The sequence below is a fragment of the Gopherus flavomarginatus genome, chromosome 15 (assembly GCF_025201925.1).
Source record: "Gopherus flavomarginatus isolate rGopFla2 chromosome 15, rGopFla2.mat.asm, whole genome shotgun sequence".
Classification (NCBI taxonomy): Eukaryota; Metazoa; Chordata; order Testudines; family Testudinidae; genus Gopherus; species Gopherus flavomarginatus.
The window spans coordinates 9291219-9314126 of NC_066631.1; the positions used below are offsets into that span (position 1 = coordinate 9291219).

The window sequence follows — 22908 nt, forward strand, 5'->3', positions numbered from 1 at the left end:
TTAACCTGTCACACTGCTCTGGAGGAAGCAGCAACACCAAGGAGACAAGCAGCAGCCAACCTCTCCTTAATGAGGGAGCCAGAGAGATACCTGACAGAAAACAACTGCAGCTTCGAAATCCTCCCCCACTCCCCATCTCCACGCAGCTACCAAAAACAGAGGGCAGACTTGCAGGAATTAGGGTAAGTGCCAGCCAGAAGTTTGCCAGCCGTCATAGCAAGGGCAAAATGAGTGCAATACCCTAAAGGGCAGCTGTTCAAATGACCAAACGCAACAAAGCAAGCACATAACCTACCAACTTCGGGTTCATCAACCCCTGGCCTTCCTTGGAAGCTCTCTGGAGCTACTGCCTATCCCCACCACGCACTGTCAGTTAACATTAGTCCTGTCAAACCACCTACATTCATGGCAGGCTTTGGGCCATCGACTGTAGCCTTCTCAAGGCTGATATTTTATGATCTCTGGGATTGCTGGTGTGCTCTGCCTCCAAACATTAATAAAGACGGGGCAACAGGAACTTCTGTAGATGAGAACTTTAAACAGGGAGATTCTATGGTGAAGAGTTTCCCGAGCCCTTGTTCTCCAATGTGAGCATGAGACATTCTGCAATGTAAAGAGCTCTGAGAGAGGCGCACAGGCAATAACTGAGGGCCTACGCAGCTCATCTGGGGCTACAGAGTAGAGCTAGAATGCTAGGCTGGGAGATTAGGTTGCCCAATGCAGGATGAGAAATCAGCATCTCAGAGTTCTTCATTGTCTTCCAGAAAGACGTTTGCACAAGTTAGATGAGTCCAAATGCAAGAATTCTTTGGTTACTTTTTGCAGGTGGATTAGCACAACGCTCCCCAACCCACTATACCTGTAGTGTCCTGTCCTGCCATTCTGTTCTACAGTTTCCATGACAGAAAATATACTCCAAGATAAGGCAAAATCTCTCCCCTCCAACTTGGTATGTTTATGGAACTGTGCATGCTGCTCCCCATGTTGTGAAGTAATGTATTTCCCTGTGTATGCACTAGGTATTGTAAAGGAAAAATAGACAGTGAGAGAAGGACCTTCCCACTGAGGAAACTTAGGGGGAGAAAATGGAACAATTTAGTTGGGGGTCTGACTTTCTGCATTCTCCCTGGAGCTATTATAGGGCCAGATCTGGAGTCCTTTACCTGAGATCTACTCAGGCAAAGTGTTCATTGAAGCCAGTGGGAGATCTGACTAAGCATTAAGCCAAAATGATGTGAGGACAGGATTCAGCTGACAGATGCTTGTATCAGAACGAGAGTTTTCTCCTGGCTCTGCAAACTCTCCCACTGATACTGAAAGACTGACCCATGCTGTACTCCCACATGAGAATGGCCCCCTGGAGACAACGGGCTACCCACAAATCACCACCTCTCTTGACTTCTCAACCTCAGAAATGAAAACATCCTTGACAATAACGTATTGAAACCGCAGCAGTTTCTCTCTGAAGCCATGGCACAGTGCTCAACAATCATGGGCCAGACATTAACGGCCTTTGGAAAGGCCAAGCAAGTCTTCTCCATGACGGCAAGTATATTTATGACTATACTGGAAGCATACGTACTGTGCATCATGTCTCAGCAACACACGGATGGGCATTATTTTGCTATAAGACACCTTTTAGGAACTCCAGTTTGAGGTCCATTGCTGACTCAGTGATAGCTCCTGCTGGATACTGTGAATGCAGTATCCGGTGATATGTGGGGGAGGTGGATGCAGGGAATGCATGTAACCTCTCTCTGTCTGATTAACTAACAAAGGCATGCTGATGCTTTGGAAAACTTGTCTGTCTCTGATGAGTAACTGTGCCTGGAATGTAACAGCTAAACGCAGAACTTTATGTCTAGGGCAAGGGTTCTCCAACTTCTTCTGAGCGTGGGCCACATTGGGACGCAGTCACCTCCTCCACATCCATTCACCACCATATGGGCCACCTCTCTCTCCCTGCCTCACTCACCACCCCACAGACCTCCGTTCCCCTCATTCACCAGCACACAGATGGCCCCCCCGTCTTCCCCACACCCCATTCACCAGTGGCCTCTGAACAGTCCTTTCCCACTAGCACCTGGGAGCTCCAGTCACCCCAGACCCCAAGTGCAGCCCATTCCCTCTTCCTCTCTATCAAGACACAATCCCGCTGGAGGCAGCTTAACTGGCTCCTCCTGCTTGTTTCCAACAACTTACCTGGGCTCCAGGATTCTCACCCATAGCAGCAGCTGGTACCAAGAAAAGCCAGCACCATAATAACAACAATGCCTAGTTTTGTATAGTGCTTTTCATCAGCACATCTCAAAGCACTTTACAAAGGGAGGTAAGGATCCTTATTCCCATTTTACAGATGGTCACCATGTGACCAGCCAGCTCCCGAAGCATCACTGACACGTTCCCTGTATCACCAGTGGTCCATGGACCACAGACCAGGGACTGCTGGGTTAGGCAGCAGAGGACTGCTACCATTGGAAATGCCCAGAGCGGGTGGGGGTGAAGGACGTCCCTGTTAATCCGGATCCACTCCCATCCTCCACCCACCCTAATGCCAATGGGCAGCATTAGTGTTAGACTTGTGTAAGGGGCTAACCCACGGAAGAGCACCTGGCACAGGGAGGGGAGAATCAGTGGAAATACAGGGCAGAAGCCTTACTCTGCCGACTTCCAAAAGTGCCCAGGGTGCGAAAGGCGACGGTTCCGCTTTGGCAGTTTCTCCAGCATCTCCATGAGCTTGGTGAAGGTGGGTCTCTCCTCCTGTTCATATGCCCAGCAGAAGAGAAGGATGTCCTGCAGCATGCACAAGACAGAGAATGAAACAACAGAGCCAGCCCTCTCCACACACTTTACTGGAACTGTACATACCCTGACAGCGACCGGCCGAGACAAAGCCCTGGATCCCAGCACCTGCGTGCTTTGGAGAACTTTGCATCTGCTCCCCACCTCTATCATGGGCTGAAACAAACTCCCCACCGCCCACAAGGTCCCAAACTTTGAGGAAGATCTTGACATGAATTCTGTAGCTTGGGCTCCATATTCTTGCAAAAACAGGTGGAGTTCATTCAAAGGCGCATATGCCACCTCCCAGACCCTGGCTGGGTAAATGCAGGAAGGACGGAGCAGCTATGTTCCCTGTCTTTGTTGCTGGAGCCCTGCAGCTCTCCCCTTTATTCCTCCTACACATAACACCTTCCTCCTTCCAGCCAATAAGAGCTGGAGGGGGCCCACAAAAACAGGTCAAGTGGGTCTAAAGATGGCTGGTGTGGAGTGACCTGAAGCGCTCCTTCCCCTCCAGGGACTGCGTGAGCCTCCACCACCCTGGCTGAGACAGCAGGAAGAGAAGTTAGATCCTGCCACACAACACCACCGCATTTTCTTTGGCCCAGGGGCCACCCCCTGAAAGGTGATTTTTGGAGATGCTAGAGCGGTTCCTGGCTGCATCACAATGGGGGCACCTGCCCCCCACACACACCTGCCCACAGTGCCGCCTGACGTACCGATATCTCTTTGCCCATGCCGATCTGGCCGAGGTTGGGCTTCATCCCTCTTCCCATTTGCCATATTATTGCCTCTGCTGGTTGTGTCTTAAAAGGCCACTCCCGCGCATGCAGCTCATACCAGATGGTGCTGTTAGGAGACAATCGCACTGGGCGTTAGAATGACCTAGACACCAAAGATGAAGCAGGGGGTAACTCTGAACATTGGAGCCAGGCCGCATGCTCTCCCTACCCATCAGCACTGATAGAATATGTCCTGCCAGAGGCAGTCCTTCTTCAGCATCCGAGGTAGACCTCTCAGAGAAGGCATGTTCTCACACCACCGCTACCCCCTCCTATGTAGATAGCACCTTGTACCCAGGGATCTCAAAGCATTCCACAAAGGTGGGTATTAATGCCATTTCAGAGATGGGGAAACCGAGGCACACAAGCTAGTGACTTGACCAAAGTCACATAACAAGTCGAAGGCAAACTCTGAATGAAAACCCAGCTGTCCTGACTGCCAGCCCCGGGTTCCAATACACTGCCTCCCCTTTGCTAGGGATTCTCGTCACAGTCTCACCTTGACCTGCAGGAATTTTACATGTGAATGTAACTCTCATTAACAGTAAAAGGAAACTGTGCCATTCCCCCCGCCCCACACCCCCTTTCTAGCACATATTGGGCCAGATCTTCAAACTGGTGTAAAACTGGTGTAGCTGCATTGATTTTGATGGGGCTACATCCATTTACACCAGCTAAGAATCTGGCCCACCAAGAAGAGAATAGGCCTCTTTGATGGGAGGCACAAACAGACTGACTAGTGAGCCTGGTACTTCAAGTGGGAGGCTCCTGCAGTGTTGCAATAGTGGTTGAACCTGCTGCATAGGGAGCAGCTTAATAGCTAATGCAGGGGATAAATATGCCTCGCAGCTGCTTTTTTACATTCATGCCACCTGCTCCAGCTGGATCTGGAAGCAAGCTCTGTAGAAACAGGAGGTTTTGCTTTTCCATTTTTTCCCCAACGGGAATTCAGTGCTAGCTCAAGAGCCCCAGAGGCAGATATGTGGTATGTAGATTGTCCGTAACGCAGGGACTGTCTGAACAGTGATGCAAGCTCCCCAACACCACCCCATCTGCAATCTTCATTCCTGACCTGGCAGGACCAGCCACCTCCTGGAGTGGAAAGGGTGGGTCAGACTCTCCACCCATTTGCTACTTGGCCACTCCAGACAATGAGCCAAGGCCCCATGTACTCTGCAGTGAGCTGCACCTGACTTCCGCATCACTCTGGTGCAGCCCACTGGACATTCTGCAGCAGCTTCATTTCAAGTCAACAGCTGAGCTGGTTGATGTGGCCATGGATAGCATAGGCCGCACAGTTAATTTTGTACATAATCTCATGTGCTGTGCATTGCCCCAGCATGAGAGGGTTTCAATGTGCCACAGGCGTGTGTCCTGATGGAACTGAACTGTGTTGTCGGGGGGAAGCTGAGGATCTTGGCAGCTGAGTGGGGGCCATCTGGGTCTTTCAGCACCTGGGAGTCTGACATTGTGGAAGAGACCCGTGTTGGTAGCATCTGCTCCAGTGATCATCAGTTTACAGTGTTAGCATTTAAAACAGGTCCCTATGGTTTCAGAGTCAAAAATCCACTGACACGGGGTCCGCTGGGTCAGGAGGACCACAACTCATTGGCTGATATTGGGCTCATGTTTTATAAGGTTTTCTGCACAACTATGAGGGTTGCAAACCCATTTTATTAAATATAAGCTTAGGGCTCAATTCCTGATGTCTGGCACAGCTGAGCTAAGGACAAAGGTGTTTGAAGTCACTTGGGTGCAGTCCCATCCCCATGGCTTCCAACCATGGTAGAGGGCAATATTCTTCCCTGATTCCCCACCCCCACAACTGTGGAGGGAGAGGAGTTTTGAGCCACCTTCCTCAGCTTTGTAAGAAACATCAATCTTCTGCTTCAAAAGCGCTCCGAGGCAGACAGCCCTGTCCATGGGCATTGTTCTGCTTCACATTTATAATATTCACCACCAAGACATGACTTGAGGGGGAGAAGAAAAAAAAAAGATTGTCCATGACAGCAGCAATCGCAGCGCCATGCAAAATAGGTTGAAGGGAAGGAAGGGAATACAGCCTTGTGCACTTCATCTTTCAGGTATTAATTGAAAACCAGAAATCCATCAAGTCAAAGGGGAAATGCACCTTGACAGGGTAATGAGAGACATCCTGAAAAGCATCAGCCAGCATGAAAGGAAGATCTAAGTCTCCCTGGACATCAACTCCCCTCCTCCCCGCCCCCACTCATGACCCCACTGAGATTTCTTCTCTTGCTCACAACACTACTGGATCTGATAACTGGAGCTGGGGGCAGAGTTACAAAGTTGTGAAGTATCCAGAAGGCAGACAATTTGGCTGGGCTCCTTGTTCCTGCCCCACCAGCACAGCTGTCTCCTGCTCCCTAGATGGAACTAGTGGGAGGGGAGGGCATGAAACATCAGCTTCTCTCCCCATAGCCAGCTGCCTACACTTCTCACTGCTGCTCTAGGACCAGAGACAGCCTCCAACATCTCTTCCAAGAGGAGATGCATTCAATAGCTAGTTTGCCTTCACTCAGCTGTCTGCTCCCTGCCCCCTTGACAACCAAGCTTATTATCTGGTGTCTGGAGGATGGGACTTTACGAAAAAGTAAATGTTCATGCTTTTAACTGGACTCTTGGGATAAATCGGAAGGTTTCCTGAGGAATTCTTGTCTGTACTGTGTTAGTGTTGCTGGCCCTTGGGCCCCGAATGGCTTTGTTTTGAAATAATGTGCTTGAGAAAGGAATATTTCACCGGGATCGTCGTAGCAGGCTGCACACAGAGTGCTTTTGTAAGAAGGGTTCTCTTGTTTCTGCATCTACTGAACTTTAGCTTCATTTCTTCTTCTTCTTTTTTTTTTGTTGTTGTTACGATAAAACTGATTGAGAACGAAAGCCCAGCAGCACCAACAACAAATGCCAGGAGCTCTCTTCACATTCACTATGTTCAAGGTACAAATTTCTAAAAGGGGACTCAGGGATGAGGCAGGCCTAGCTGCAGATTTTTAGCGTGCCAGTCACCAACCTGGGCACCAGGTCAAAATTCCCTTCTGGCGTAAACCGGGGAGCTCAGAGCCTTTGGCCCCAGGTACATCCACCATGTCTCAGTCCTTTCCTCGCATGCTGGACTAGTTACGTTAGGGGAGTAAGTGGCTTCCTCTTTGAAGACAGTGGTGGTAGCCTAGAAGTGCCATTCTCATCAATGACCGTCACTGGAGCAGGGGGGAGGCAAGATCAGGCCCCAGGTTTGGAACTCTTGATGGTTTATAGCTGAAAGGTTCCATGGGCTGTGAATAATATAAATACAAACCGTTCTAAAGTTGCCTTGAGTGAAAAGCAAAAGGCAGGGTAGACATTTTATAAAATATTTCTTGCTCCAGAACTGTGCCTGGCTCAGGGGGGCAGGTCCAGCTGGCAGTATCCAATAATTTCGAGACAATTTGGCCCACTGGACTGGATACAGCACAAGTAGAGGAAGAGGTGCTGTCTGCCAATGGTATTTGTAAGTTGTCTGTCACTGCGGTATGTTACGTGCAATGGTAGCTAAGGCCTCAGTCTTGGGAAGCGTTCATTAATTTTGGATGCTTGTTTTCAGGTGCCAAATCTGACATGCTAGATCCTGGTTTTCAGAGGTGTTGAGCACCTGCAGCCCTTACCAAAGTCAACAGGATCTACTGGTGTTCCATGCTGCTGAAAAAATGAGCCGTGGTCATATCAAATTGGGCACCCAACATGTGAAACCCCCGCCTCAAGAAATTAGTGTGCCTAAGTGGCTTATACTCCCAACAGAATGTGAACCTGAAACATTACTGTGGGGTCTGCAGTATTTCTAATGAGTTCTCATACCTGAACTATTTCTTGCGTTAATCTGCTTGATAAATGTGTATTGTCTGACATGAAGGGAAAATCAAAAGCTTTGTAGGTATAAATATATTCATATGTTCCCTTTCCTAGGCTCAGGCAATGCAGTTTAGATAGAGGGATAAGAGTGTCTTGAAAGGCTGAGTCTAACATCACCATCTCACAGGCAGCTGTACTCCTTCCAGCTAAGCTGAGAGTCATTACTGATGGTCAGCGATTCAATGCAAAGCAGTTTTTAGATCCAAAGACTGCAGCTGTCCATCTCCTGAATGCAAAGAGGATTAGGATTCCAGAGAGAATTTTCAGAAGGCCCACTCTGAAAACTTATTTTCCAGAGTTTACTTTTCAATTTTAGACCACATCCTACAGTCGCCTCCGTTATTTTGATGGCTGCAACCAGCTTTAATTAATCTGTTTTTCTAAGCATGATTTTCCCTTGCCCAGACCTGTGTAGGGTTATTCCATAACTATCAGACCAGATGTATAACATTAATTACAGCACTGGAGCTGAAGGCATTTCTTAGCTTTTTGACACTTAACATTGCTAAATTGATTGATTCCATTCCTTATTTTTGCTCCTCCTTAACGTAGAACTTCTGTGAAGCAAGGTCTTAATCACCTGGACATTCGGTGTTTCTCCATAAAACTTTTTCTATGCCAGAATCTTTTCCTAGGGACTAGAGCCTAGATCCCACTGCAGACACATTGGGTCACAAAGCAGCCCCTATAAGGTTAGCCAACCAGCAAGACCATCCCTGCTTCGAGGAATGAACCAGAGGCACTGAAGTAGCAGAGCAGTGCCTACACTACCCTGCTCTCTAAGGCTTAGCAGAAAAGAGCCATGCAGGCTTTCCCTGTACCCTGGTAATTCTCAGTGCCCCAGGTGCCCGGATCTCCTCAGGTCACCCATAACTCCAGAAGAAACAGAATGCCAGCCAAATCTGGGGGCAAAGTCACAGTGGGGTCAGTTGTCATAGCGCCACTGAAATCAATGACCCGGGCTGACGATCTGCTCACTGATGTTTACCAAAGGAGAAGAACTAGTGCTGTCTTGCAGTGTGCTGGGGAAAGAGACCAAAAGGGAGCAGAAAGGCAATGCAGTCTTACCAAGTCCTATGACTATTTCCCTTTGCTGCCACTTTTAGTCCCAGAGAGAGGGCATGATTTCCGTCCCCAATTCCGTTCAGACAAGAATCTCTGAGCCAGATCCTCAGCTGGTGTAAACTGGCAAATCTCCACTAAAATCAACTTACAGCAGCTGAGGATCTGGCCGAACAATTCCCAGCAGCTGAGAGGATATTATAAACCAGGAAGAACAAAAACACTGAAAACTTTTAAAAGAAATTGACAGCTACTTTAAAAAGCATAGAGCTCTTAGCTAATAACTTTAAGCCTTAAGCAAACGGCTTTTGCTTAGTTTGATAAGATCCCTTAATTGCTTCTTTTTTTTTTTTAAATGATGAAGTTACACCAGAAATTTACTGGTTTAATTACTGCATTTTAAAATGGAAATATCTCATCAGATAACAGCTTCACATAAACCAATCACTGTATGCTGAAGTCTTTAAGGTGTCCATCAATATGGCACAAAGGAAAATTAATCCACCAGATAAAACCTATAGTCCTATGTCTGACTCAAGGAAGATTTTGATCTGGGAAATGGTTGAGCCACTTTCACAAAGGTTATTTTCTATTAGATAAATAGTGTGAATGATTAACTGGTGTACTAGATGCTCTAACTGGAAGAAAAATTCACCGTTTACTCTACTGCCTGTCATTTAGCATCCTCTCCCCCTACTGTCTGTAGTTTTAGAGCAAAATTCTAATGTTTAAAAAGTTCTAGATTATCTAGCATGAGATCAATGTTCATAGAGAATTCAGAGTATAGAACTCTTCTAGGTTCTCCTACCCACCGCGTCACACGCAAACAGCTGGGCTCTCTAAAATGTTTCACTTATGTTCATGTTATGTAGTATTTATAGGAGAGAGATGGGTCTGAACTAAAAACCCGAGAGCTGAAGGTGGATCTAGTTTCCAGAGTTGGGCCCAGTAACAAAGTGGAAGTGCTGAAGTCAAATGGGATCTTTCCCCAAGCTGGAGGATGGCATCTGGAATATGGTTTAGATTCAGTCCGCTGGAGACAAGGGTCAGCTCTGGAATTTGGCTCTGGACGATGCAACACCCCATCATTTAGAAGAAAAGGTTAAGTTGAGGCCCATCCCCAGTTTAGTTTGGTCAGTGAGATTGCTCCAGCACTCCCTATGGCAGCGTTTAGCATGGAGACAATCTCATCCGCCACGCAACTCAGGGAATGGCACTTAAAATGAGGAAAGGCTGCAAGGGGTCACAGACCCGGCAAACAAATATTTCAATATTTTAAAAAATCGAGCTGGGTTGCTGATGGGGGTGCTTTAACCACTCTCTTAATAAATTTGCTGCTCCCAGGTTATGACAGCCGCCACTTTTTTCAAACTAGTTTAAGCATTGGCAGGAAGAAGAGGGAAAGAATCCTTCATTCTGGCCAAGACCCCAGGGTGTGGGGCAGCCAGGTGGCAGATGCTATATGACCTATAGGCTGCAGCAGTCACTTCCTTTATCTCCTCTGTGCCTTCTTCAACGTGGCGATGATGGCCAACACATCCATACAGTTAATGGATGGAACCAGCCATCCTGGATTGGCCTGGTTCAGCCACTTCCCTGGCCTTTCCACAAACCCCAACACATATGTACTGGGCTGGCGGGACCTTGGCTCTGCAGCTCAAAGAATACTGCAGGCTTTGTTGCATTCCACAGCCTTTCTATAGGCAAGAAGGTACTCCTCGCCCCAGCAAGGAATCCACACACACCACTTACTCCCCCCTCCTACTTGCATCCGACGAAGTGAGTATTCACCCATGAAAGCTTATGCTCCAATATGTCTGTTAGTCTTTAAGGTGCCACAGGACTCTTTGTCGCTCTGTTTGGACTTTTTCACAAACCTAAAATCTGCCTGGGAGACCAGGAGAGTTACTTAACTCCTGCTGCAATAAAATGGATTTCTTCAGTTCCATTTCACTTCCCTCCCGTCGTTCCTGCCTGCTTTGCAGCAGCACCAGAATGCAGAAACACTGTGCTAGCCCAGGGACTCATCCCCAACCACAAACCCCTCCCCACAAAGCCAAATATTAGCTTGGGCCCACAACAGGACTTACCCAAGTGCAAAAACGTCTGAGGGCTTGGAGAAGGGCAACTTGTCCTCTTCCGTGTCAGGCGAGAGCTGGCGGATGATTTCCGGGGCCAGGTGGCACAGCCAGCCATTCTGGATCCTCAGCTTATTCTCCCTCCTGAGGAGACAGGAAGGCAATAGAGAGAGCATCACTGAGCTGCCATTTCAACCATACCTCCTATGAGGTCCCCTGACCATGAGGTGATGAACTGGGATAGCAACTGGCTAAGGCTGCACGTCCTCACTGCATCTACTCAGTCCAGAGGCAAACTGGGTTTACCCCACTGGGTCAATAAAGTGATTATTCTAGGGTAGGACCTGTGTTCTAACTCCTCTAAATAAATCACAAGTAGAAACAAAATGAGTGACCTCACTTTTGTCCCTAGTGCATGTTTGGCCATCTCACAAAACAACTATACAATGGGGCACAGGCAGACTCTGTTCATGGAAGATCAGGACTCACACAGGGTGGTAGAAATGGAGAGATGTAGCTCAATTGGGATTGAGATTAGTCAGGAGCGTCGTGTGAAGAAACCACGCATAGTGCCTGCCCTACTGTCTCACTGTTCTTTACATTAGCAACTGTCTCCGAAATCCACACCAGCAAAAGATAAAACTTTATCCAGTAATAAACTGTATTTGGAAACAGTGCCGCTGGAGTCAGTCCAGGTAGGATCAGGTCCTAAAACAGAACAAAGCGGCTAGGGATAAATGGACAAAAGGCTAAATTCTGCTCTGGTATGCTGGTGTAATTCTGGAGTCACTCCGCTGACTTCAGCAAAGGGCCTCCAAATTTACACTGCTATAACAGAGAAGAATTTGCCCGGCAAATGACAGCTTGTGTGAAAGAAAAGACACACTGGAATTTCAGGCCGTCGTTACAGCAATACCTGATATATGCATAATATAAACCTTTTACAGGAGTGGGTGTGTGAGGTTCTGTAGTCTGCAATGTGCAGGAGGTCAGACTAGATGATCATGATGGTCCCTTTTGGCCTTTAAGTCTATGAGTCTATATAGGAAATACGTCAGACACACACAAAAAAGCAATCCTAGCAAGTGGCTTCCTCATTGACTCAAACCATTTTGTACAGAACAATATAAGAAATGCAACCGAATCACAGAAAAGACCTTTACATGCATCTGCTACAGAGCGACAAGACACCATATTACAAAAGGGAAAATTATCAGGAAATCTAAATAGAGCAGAAAGGTCCAGATGGGCGAGTGAACTAGCAACTCAAAGGAAAAAGTCACATTTTATCTGTAAGTTGGGAGGAGGAGTGTTTGAGGAGAGCTATTCCAGTGCTGTTAGTAATAGAGGGCTAACATGTTCATCACTGAGTAGGGGAGCTAAACAGACAGTGGCCATTCATTGAATGGGAGTTGCATGGCTAAATCTCTGAGCTGGCTTTGAAAATCTCACCCTATATTTTTATTACCAATAGCTTTGCGGACATATATATGTGGGTGAGGGTCCATGGATATGCACACACTCATCCGGTAATGCAATGCCAAATTTAGAGGCCACTTTGCCCTTTGTTTTCACAAACATTATTCTTGAATAGATTTTTTAACTTCGCACTGCGGTGCACAACCCTTCAGCTGATTTTCACTGACCCGATGACTTGAGCTTTGCCCATTCAGCATCTTGGGGAAATAATAAAATCAATCAATGTATCAATCAACCAATAATAATGATGATGCTTTGTGCTTGGACAGTGCTGCTTGTCGGCAGCTCTCAGAGCGCTGTATAAATAGGTGGGGGAACATTATCATCTCCTTTCCACCAGGGTGAAAGACCAGCCTCATTAGTATCCGTTGTGGCCGGTGCTGCCGAAGATGACACTGGTGCAACACAAATAATAAGTAAGGGTAATAACAGTAAAGTAACTTACCCAAGGTCACCCAGCAAGGCAGTGCTCGGAACAGAACACAGGTCTCTTAAACACCTGGCTGGTGTCTCACCCAGTGAACCACATCGGTTCACACAAGGCCTAATTCATGACCACTGAGATTCACTGGGTCTCCAGTGTCTCCTCTCCAGCAATAACCTTTATGTCACTGGCTGGCCTGAAAGGACACTTTGTAATCTGTGCTGGCACCAGAAGCGGCCACTGACCTTGCCTGGCACTTAGAACATTAACATTCATCACTCACGTCCCAGCAAGGGCACAGTCTAGGACCCAGAGATCAACCTTTTCCTTCCCTGGAGTCCTGTTTATGAAAAACAGATGCCATATTACACTGAGCAATAATCCCTAGGGAAGCCATCACTGACAGCAATTAAACAACTGTTAGTTAATGAAGTGAACTCAGGTCAGCATTAGCAAGCAGCGGGACCTGCACAAAATACCGATTGCCTGCTTTGTAACTGTCTCAAGGAAGTCAGGTGTGTGGCCTGGGAACTCAGCAATAGCATGTTGAGTCACCTGGGTTGTGTAAAGTGACATGGCCGGGGGGGTGTCATGAACTCAGCTCCTTTGTCACTTTGCTGGCCGGTGCTGGGAGCATCAGGCAGAACTTTGAATAGGTGAGACTCAGAACCTTGGGACAAAGGCGAGATTTATGTTACTGCTCCAAGACCCCCTTCTAATTGCAGAAGGGGAACTGGAGGCAGCCTCAGTGCTTTCTTTTAGTAGCTAGGATGCTGTAGTGTCAGCTGGTCGGTCAGATGAAAGGACTTCAGATGCTCCAGCTGGAGCGCCAGGGTTGTGGGAGGAGTATCCAGCTTGGCATAAAGCTAGATTTCATCTCAGAGCAGAAAATAAAAAGCAGGAATAGTAAAGCTGGACTGACATTTTCACCAGTAAATAGTGATTTTCCTCCTTCCTTTCTAGCAGGATGCTAAAGGAAATATTTTCAAAGAAGCCTCCTAAACTATAATCAAATCCCGCCTATGGCCCATCTCCATCTGCCTCATGCACACCATCCAGTGTAAAGCATCATTTGACTCCTAGGATTAACAATGAAAGCAGAAGTGTCCTGCTCCTTACACTGATTTCCATCCAAGGTGATGACCTCTGTGCTTCCTACCCCAAGCTGAATTACCATTGCCTGGATTACTGTTGACTGTAGGACCGTTGGGTAAGGGAATCTGTCTTGCTCAGTGTTTTATAAAGGGACACCACACAGAATCAACTCCAAGTGCCTCCTAACTCACCCACACATCTGCCTTCCACATTTCTGCATTACCCCCGGCCTGCTCCTATCTCTTACATCTCTGCCCGCCCCTCAGTCAAGCTGCATGCACTAGATTTCCACCCCTGTGTCCCAAGGCTACACACAAATCACACACGTCCTCCCCTGCAAGCACTCAGCCAGGGTCATTTGTAATTGCTCCCCAAACAGTAGTCCATCCTCACTCTAATTCCCCTTGTCACATCCTGCTTCATTAAAACTAGCTGCCCCAGTAAATGTATTTGCCAATCTCTCTGGTGACATGACTATTAATCCTGAGCTCTTGCCAGCACGTAGCTCAGGAATTTCGCTTCATTTTTAATCCTGCTCCCCACCTCATCTACCAGTCACTCCCTTTACCTCCTCAAGTTCCCGGCTAATCAATACACATATATTATGATCCTTTAGCAAATGGATGATACCAGCATGCCAGGTAGGCTTCCTCCTCCTTCCACATGCCAGGCTGGAGCCTAGGAGGTATCAGTCACATGGGAACATTCCCCAGTCCACGGGCACTGCTCTCCACTTGAATCTGCTCCCCAAGCCACACTGGGGCTGCTCAACAAAGCTGTCTCCTCAGCCAAGCTGTGTCCATAAGGGGACGTATTCTGCCCCTCAGCATGACACAGGGCACAGCCAGTCAGTAGCCCAGACACAAGGCCCTTTGGTTTTGATTTTCACTGATTTTTTCCAAAAAAAATTATTGAGTTATAAAGAAAAGCCATTATTCATGTTTTACCAATGTTCACCCAAATTTTGGGAGTGTCGACTCCCTGGACCCAGCTCCCTGTTCTGGAAGGAGATCTGACGGCTCGTGAACTGCCACCTCTCCGTCCGGAGTGGGGGGCCGGGGCCAGATGCCAGGGGGGGGTCCCCCTCACAGAGTTTCCATCAGACTGCTCAGCACACCTGTGCAGGGGAGAGGAACTGCTAGTCTGTGGTGACTGCTTCACAGTCAGGGAGCAAGATGAGTGGAGGCCAGAGCCCAGCAGCCGAGCCTGGCCAACCTCTGCAGCAACAGGCCAGCAGGGAGCAGGCTACTTCCTCAGATGCTACACTGAGACCATAATCAATGAGTACAGCAACAGCTGCACCCCAGGACTACTCGGCCCCACGTCCCCACTGGGTGCCTCCCACCTGCTGAACCCCAGAAATACTGGGCAGCCCTTCCCCCACCAAGAACCCTGTAAGTACCAGGTACCCCTCGCATCCCAACCCATGAGTACCAGGCACCCCTCACCCACTGCACTCCTTACCCCACTGCCCCCCTAAACACCCCCTCACCTCTCTACCCACTGCCCCCCATGAGTACTGGGCACCCCTCACTCACTGCACCCCTCACCCACTGCACCCCTGAATACCCCTCACCTCTCCGCCCACTGGCCCCCCCAAGTACCAGGCACCCCTCACCCACTGCCCCCCTGGACATCCCTCCCCTCCCGCCCACTGCCCCCCATGAATACCAGGCACCCAAGGCCCTTCAGTTTCATTTTTTATTGATTTTCACCCATTTTTTAAATTTTGTAATAAATAGAGATAGATCCCCAGAAAACTTTACACTAAATCCAAGTGAAAATGAAGGGCCTTCCCCATACACTAGCCTGCTCTGAAGGCAACTGCAGAAAAACCTCACATCAGGGAAGAGTTCCTAAGTCTGGAGTGTGCTGCCTAACAGCAGAGAATGTTTGGCACAACCAAGGGAAACGGGAAAGCTTGTTACCTGAGGGCAGGTTTTTGCTGTAAATGCAGTCACCCTCTGAGATGGTTGGCCGGTTGGTTTTAAGGAAATTTCCTCCTTTCCCTGCCCCCACTTCATCCCTAGGTTACAGTCGTTAGAGGAGAAGAGGCAGGCTATGGGCACTCTTATCTCTGAACGTCACAGTCCAGGCTTGTCTCTGCAAAGGGCCCAAACCAAACACTCTCCCACCAAACTTGGGGACAATTCAGATCCTGATAGAAACTTTTCAGTTTGGGCTCAACTCTACTTTGTCTTTTTCCACCCAACCATGTCCTCTTCCTCTACTGGCCAGGCCATGAGGGAGGCTCAAGAACGACAAACTCCCAAAGCAAACGTTCCCTCTTCCTACTTTAGAACGTAACACAGTTTTGTATAGCTGTGTATACACAGCATGCATACAAACACACACGCACGCACACACACCCCTGGGGAGGTTTGCTTTTTCCCTTTCCTATTTCTTCGCAGTCGTTACCTGCCCGCCTCCATTTGTGAGACGTGATCAAATCCAGTCATTTGTTTTTAAAAATTCCTCTTCGTCACAAAAATGTACCATTGTTCCGAGGCAGCACGTGCGTGTTGATAGCACACAGTCTGATTTGGATCTCAATCACACCAATGGACAACGGAAGAAAAGCCGCTGGAATCAACAAGTTCACATTGCCATGAGCAAGATCAAAAATCAGATGCAAACTCTCCACCCTGTTTTCCCCCAAAAGGCTCCGAGGCAGGTAGTGAGAAAAACAACCAAGAGGTAGGTCAATTAAAAACACAATCCTCCCGACGCACTGCGTGAAGGGACATAACGAAGAGTTCACAACAGCACAAGCAGCTCACAAGGCTTAGTAAGTCTCTGCCATCACTCCAGAAACCTGACAGCTTCTCTTCGTCTTGGCTGTGGGGAGTGCGCCTTGGCAACCAGTAGCACCAGCTACGCTCAGAGGCCTCCATGCTCCAGGAGTCAGAGGTGAGAGTGCTCTGGAACAGAAGGGAAGCTTTCAACTCCCAGCAGCGGGCTTTGAGATTGTTTGCTGGCCCTCATGTGCAGCTCTCAATTACGAGTTGCTACGAAGCACCAAGGTCAATTAAAAGGCACAAAGATTCCCCCCGCTACTGAAGTCTGTGCTCACAGCACTTCTCTAATGGGGGGTGAGGGGGAGAGAGACAAGCACAAGTAATAGAGTGCGCACACAGGGCTCTGAAAAGCAAAGCCTCGCAAATACAATGGAGTGGCTTCTGAAATGGGCTCTGCAGCTCAGATTGCAGCAGCTCCCAGGTTTCAGCCATTCCTTTGAGCCATTCCTTTGGTTGTAACCCATGTGGTCCCCACCTCTGCTCGGCAGTCCAAAAACTCCAAACAAAGCTCACCTGAATCCAGGAGATTCCCATAGTTTTGACACAAAACCACGAATCAGCAGAGGTATGCCTGAAAGTACCAATGGGCTCAAGCCATCCAGTTCAGCGATACTCTGGGGTGCCAGGATTTCACGTTGGCCCATCACGAGACTGGGATTCAGCTGGGAAGTTCTGGTACAGATCCATTTCCAAACTTCCCTGATATCCAGGTGCATTTGAGTCTGGGGTTTCAGGGTTTACGAGCCTGCCACTGAACTTGGCTGGGCTCGGAGATTGTATCGAGAGCCGAAACTGGGCAAATTTGATGCGGTTTTGGGCTTCCTGACATAAGTTGTTCCTGGCTTTGTAAATAAGCTGTCCCCTTAGACTCAAATGAACATGTGTTATTGACTTAAAGCCTTGCAAAATCTAGTGATTTAAACACAAGGGTTTATTAATTTTACATTAAAAGAGGAGACGAGCTTGCCAAATTTTGCAAAATCCACTCCCCTCACTCCTACTCTCAGAAGAATTCCACTCAGTGCAACCAAGTGTTTAAAGAAAAATAAAACAAATAAAAATCTCTCTTGAGCTAAGACTTTAAGTAAGTCTCTCCAGTGCCGATTTGAATGATCACATCAAGCCTATTCATCAGACAGGCATATGCACTTTTGCATACATCTAGATTGTAAATGCATCATGCCTCGTGCTCCTGCCAACTCAGGGTGCGTTTCACTGAACAAAGGTGTGTTCTTTCCTCAAGGTAGATAACAGGTGGTAGCTAATGGGGTAAAATCCTTGTGAAGACCAGGCAGTGTGTTGTTTTCACACATTTTAGCACATCTAGGTAAACCCTAAGCTCCCCCATAGTCCTTACTTCATCCTGCTGTAACACATATGAAAACTACAAATTGCCTTGTCTTCACTAGGATTTTACCCTGCGTCGGTTACCATGAGGTGAGAAAGAACACATCTTTTTTTCCTTAGTGAAGGCAAAACCTCAGTGATTTTCACATGCACTTTGTGCATGGTCTGTGCCGGTGCATCAGGTGTTGTTATTGTTATTGTCCTGTCCCGCAATCATCAGATCAGGCCGGGAAGTTTGAGAATGAATTCAGCAACTTGTCCAGGCTCCTTTGTGAGGGATCAATTCAAGGTGTTCAATCCAAAACACGTCACTTTCCTTACAATGTTGAATTCAAAAGCCTGAGCAGGCATTAGAGCCTGCTCCTGACATGTCTTGCAAAGTGGATATAGTTTGGTCTCATCTCTATTGATTTTCATTCCAGCAATGTGACCCATCTGCAAACTCATAACCAGATATTATTTTCCTAGATGTTTTGGTATCAATCAGAGGATCTTTCATCTTTTGACCATTAATTTCAGCTAATATTTCCCTTGAGAGGGCGTTAGTATACTTAACCCCTGTCATTCCAACCTGAGTTTCCAATCTTCCAATTTTGGCCAGGTCATCAGCTACCTCACTCCTGTATAAACCAGCGTGTGATGGAATCCACTGAAAAGTCAATTTATTGTGTCAGCAGACTTGGGTGCCCAGCCTGCAATGGTCTCTGTACGGACAGACCCTTCTTCCTTGGTGGGACCCTTTGTAAGATGAGGGGCTTCATTTGGTTCATTATGACTCTGTAAAAGGGAAATTATACAGCAAATACTGATGCCTGCATGTGACAGGCAGTACCTGGTTCTTCAAGGTGCCCTGCTGGAGGCCCCACAGACTTATCACACTCTACCCCAGGAAAGGAGCAGTGAAGGTGGGTCTTCCAGGCTGCCTAGAGAGGCTGCGTGGAAGCAGCCAATCCAAGCCCAGCAGGTTCAGATAAAAGGAGCTGCACGGCCTGAGTAGGTTAGTTCCTGGCTGGGGCCAGAGAAGCCAGGCTCGATGCCCCTTGCTGGCCTCAGGAGCTCAAGCGAGAACCAGAAGATGGATTCTGGTGGCACTGGCATTCAGCGAGGAGGAAGAGGATCTGAGAACTTCAGCCCTGAGAGAAGGGTGAAGAGAAAGGAGCTAAGTGGCAAAAAGCCCAGGGAACAGCAGCAGTGAACTGGAGGCAGTAGTATGCAGCTGCTGTTTAAAGGGTCCCTGAGTTGGGACCAGGAGTAGTGGGATTGGAAAACTTTTGTTTTGTGTTATTTTGGACCTGAATACACCATTTGACTGTGTGACTTTGGCTGGAGGGCTGAGCCACTGAAGACCTACCAAGCAAGGTCAACAACCTACAAAGGGCACCAGGAGTGGGAGAGGGGCCAGGGGGAGATTGCAGCACCACAGCCAGCCAAGAGGAAGTGCCCAGGAGGTGAATGCCCCGTCACACTGCAACATTAGAGGTGCAAACCTGCTTCCTCTTGAGAATTCCTAGAGAGTTTTCTCGAACGTGTTGGGAAAGGAATGGAATGTTAGAAGCCACCCCAGAACTGGTGGGCAGAGCATACTGACCTGCCAATAGAATCCCTAACAAAATTGCAATTTAAAAAAAAATTCACTGGTAGCATCTGGTCTCTGCTCCTTTCCCAGCTCAGGCAACTGCATTAGGACCACGGCAAACCTCCAAGGCCACCCACAAAGCAGGGCCTGTATTGTTGTTATTAAAGTTGAGGGACACTGCAGTGAGTGGAAAAATTCTCTCAGGAAGGCAGAAAAGTCTGCTTCATACATGTAGGATGAATCTGGCTGAGGCCATGATGCAAAGAGAAATCAGGTCATTACACCCCTTTCCAGTTTAGAAAACTGCAGAGTCTGATAACTGTAGATCTATGTAATTGGATGTTTTTCATACCTTTGAGAATAGAGAATTAATTCAGAACCAGCCTATGAGCTGCATGTTAGTGGTGCACGCGAGGAGAGACCTGGTGCCTGAACTATATTGAAAGCCCTCTGGGGCAGGGACCTAGCCATCTTATGCAGCTATGTAGCACAAAGCTCATTGTCTCTCTGCTATTCTTATTTAACACTTATATTGTGGCAGTGTGTGAAGACCTACCAAGTTGGGGCCCAGCTGTGCCAGGCACTGTACAAATTTATAGGAAATGACTGTCACTCCCCACAGAGCTGAGCTCATCCTCCATTTCCAGTCCTGTTTGATTGTCCACCTGCTGTGCACTTGTAATAACCTAGACTGTAAACTCATTGGGACAGATACTGTCTTTTAAACAAGTGTTTGCTCAGGCCCCCAATCCTTTCCTGGAGCCCTTCGGTGCAACCACAACGCAAACAACAACTGGGGTGAGGAACAGAGAAGTCAGGCAAGGCTCTTTTCATGCAGTCACTGAACACCAACTGGAAGGACCCTCTCCTACCACAACTCATTAGCATTCCCTGCTCCTTTCGGCTCTGTCAAAACACCACCCTCTGTAAATGAAACCTGCAATTTACTCGGCAGAAGAAAAACAACAACAACAAATAAAGAAGAAGATGCACTTAGATAGGTGCATTAGCAGAGCCCACTAAAGGCAAACACAATAGGGCATTCAAACAGCAGCAAGCACCAGGTGCCGAAGCCCTCTGGCATGCCTGACTCACGCAGGGAGTAGGGGTGGGCTGCGCTGGCACAGATGTTTGCAAAGCCACGTTGCAGACACTTGAGATACGCCCACGTTGAGTCACAGGGCACAGTATTGACATGATTGTGAGATCAAGCTCGTTTGCCCCAAGGAGCAGGTTAGGCACTCTAGTACCACCTCAGGGAACATACAAGTGGCCACATCTTGAGGGCAAATGTCCAGGTAAGTCCTGGAAGGCAGAGAGGTTTGTCACCCTGCACCTTCAGAAAGGGCATGGAATTCAAACCGTTATGGATATTAGTCCCTTGTTCTGTGGGAGGGCCTCAGAGGAATGAAGAAGTATTTCATCTCCATAGGATCTCCTCTGAAGATCTGGCCATCCTTGGAAGCTTTGTTGTCCAGTCTTCTGGTATGAAGTCACGCAGCCCTAATGAAAACAGGATGCTTGGGATCTTGGGAGAGCTGACTCAGCCTTTCCTTCTCCCAGGATGATGCACTGAGTATATTGTGCGTAGGTCTTTCAGCCGATGCCATTAGAAGTGAAGGCTTTGTCTCTGCTCTGCATGGGCATTAAAAATCCCACCGTGCGGAAAAGTGGGTTTGTTCTGTTGTCCTGGCTGAAATATCCCTCCATCTCTTCTTATTGCTTAGCTGCATCCCTGCCTTGACAGATGGGTACAGCTTATGAAGTGCTTTGGGAAGAAAGAACAGGAGTACACAAGTACTCCTGGGTTTTTTTGCAGATACAGACTAACACGGCTGCTACTCTGAAACCTGTCATTTGGGAAGAAAGACACTGTGTATATGGTCCTGGATTCATCTATCAGTGCAATATTAATGTCTTCACCTGTTGTCCGGTCACCGCCAACAAGGTCAAACAACCTCAGTTAGTCTTAAAGGTGTCACAGGATTCTCTGTTGCTTTTTACATCCTCAGTTTGTGTTTGTGTGCGGTACCTCCAGATCCCAGGAGGAAGTGTACCCACTGGTTGTCACCCTAACTCTGGGCACTATTTTAACATACCCAGTGTTCCAAGGTATCAGCCTCCCAGGCAAGGGATGGAAGAACACCTAGTGTGAAGGTCTAAGGGATGGACTGCATTGGGGTCAGGAACTATCTAAAAAGAATAAGACAAAACATCAATCAGAACAAGCCAATGTGTGGAGGATCAATTCTGTAACCACCCCTTTTAATCACAGTAGGATTTGAACTCGGAATCCTTGGTCCGAGGACATAGATAACCACCACTTCAGCCTAACGAGCAAGCTCATTAGCAGGTAGCTGTAGTAAGTTGTTACCTTCTAGTGGTGCAGCCACTAAAGGGGGACATGAAACACCACTGGCCAGTGTATCACATTTGCAGATACCGTGTGGAAAGTGCCAAAACAGCGGTACTCCTAGGACTTTTAAAGCTTTGGGAAATGTCTAGGCTAAAAACTGGCAATGATCTAATTAAGCAGGGGGTAAGAAAAAAGCTCATCGCACAGTTAACCACTTATCTGGACACTGGATACACTGGCAAGAGGGGTGGGGGATAGAAATAGGTGGCCCATTATCTCTTTCTTGAATCCTTTGACTTTGACACACTATAAATAAAAACTACTTAAAAATCTGCCATTTATCTCACAGGTGGCTTTGCAATAAAGCAATAATTAACCACAACAAATCTCTACAATACTGAGGGGGTTTCTCTGGAGTTTTTTTGAATATAGGAAGAATTTTTTTAAAATACAACAAATTAAATCTAAATTAGGAGGCACCTGAAGTGGAGTTTGCCTTCAGCTGTTCTTATCTTAACTGATGGCAGCATAGATTGGCCTAGAGCTGATCTCAATAGAGGACCAAGAGATCAGGGGAGGAAGAATTTGGAAGTGACTTTGTTCTATGCTCTTCTGGCCCAGGCGAAGGGAACCAGCTGCTGCAGCAGCACTGCAGTCCTGTTTGGACTGGTACTTCTCATCAGAGAAGAGATCATCTGCAGGGACAGACTGCAGCAGCTGCACATCAGGTGCACAAATAAAATAGCCGAAGCCACTTCTCTGGAGAACACAATACTAAGGGAGAGAGTGCAGAGAACCTCTGGGAGCTATAATAGATGAACACCTGTCCATGAGGTGTCCTCTTCTGAAGGTAACACTGAAGCCACCGAGGGATCCCCCCCCACCAACATTCTGGCCCAAAATTCCAGTTATTCTACTATAACTCATGGTTCCCAGTCTTAAAACCAGCAAAGAAATCCAACTGCCAAAGCAAGGAGACAAAACCCTTTTCCTGGAGCCAGTCTGAAATCATTCCAAACCAAGAGATGCACAGCCTCAGTTCTGTGACGTGGCTGATCCAGACTGAAATGTCCCCAGTGCAGCCTCAGACTGCACGCAAAAATATTCCTGCTCCAGAATTAGCACCACATTTCCCAAGGCTCTGGCTAAGAAAGGAACACCAGGGAGGAGTCTGATCACTTGATTCCATATAGGAACTGGAGCTGTGGGACAGAACAGGTAAAT

General features: G+C 47.6%; 2 protein-coding genes across 4 annotated transcripts in view; one reads left to right on the forward strand and one right to left on the reverse strand.

Moving 5' to 3' along the window:
- Positions 1-22908, forward strand: part of LOC127034846 (uncharacterized) — a 299262-nt gene that overhangs the window by 199844 nt on the left and 76510 nt on the right. The window lies entirely within an intron of this gene.
- The window catches only part of KSR2 (kinase suppressor of ras 2), a 250094-nt gene that overhangs the window by 2512 nt on the left and 224674 nt on the right, over positions 1-22908 (reverse strand). For 2 of the 3 annotated variants that reach the window (XM_050924133.1, XM_050924132.1), the window contains 3 exons: positions 10622-10753; positions 3501-3630; positions 2660-2793 (listed from right to left, as the gene is read on the reverse strand). In XM_050924133.1, coding sequence (XP_050780090.1) covers positions 2660-2793; positions 3501-3630; positions 10622-10753 — 396 coding nt within the window. Of the gene's footprint in view, positions 1-2655; positions 2794-3500; positions 3631-10621; positions 10754-22908 lie in introns of those variants that run through there. The other variant, XM_050924134.1, reaches the window with a different exon arrangement.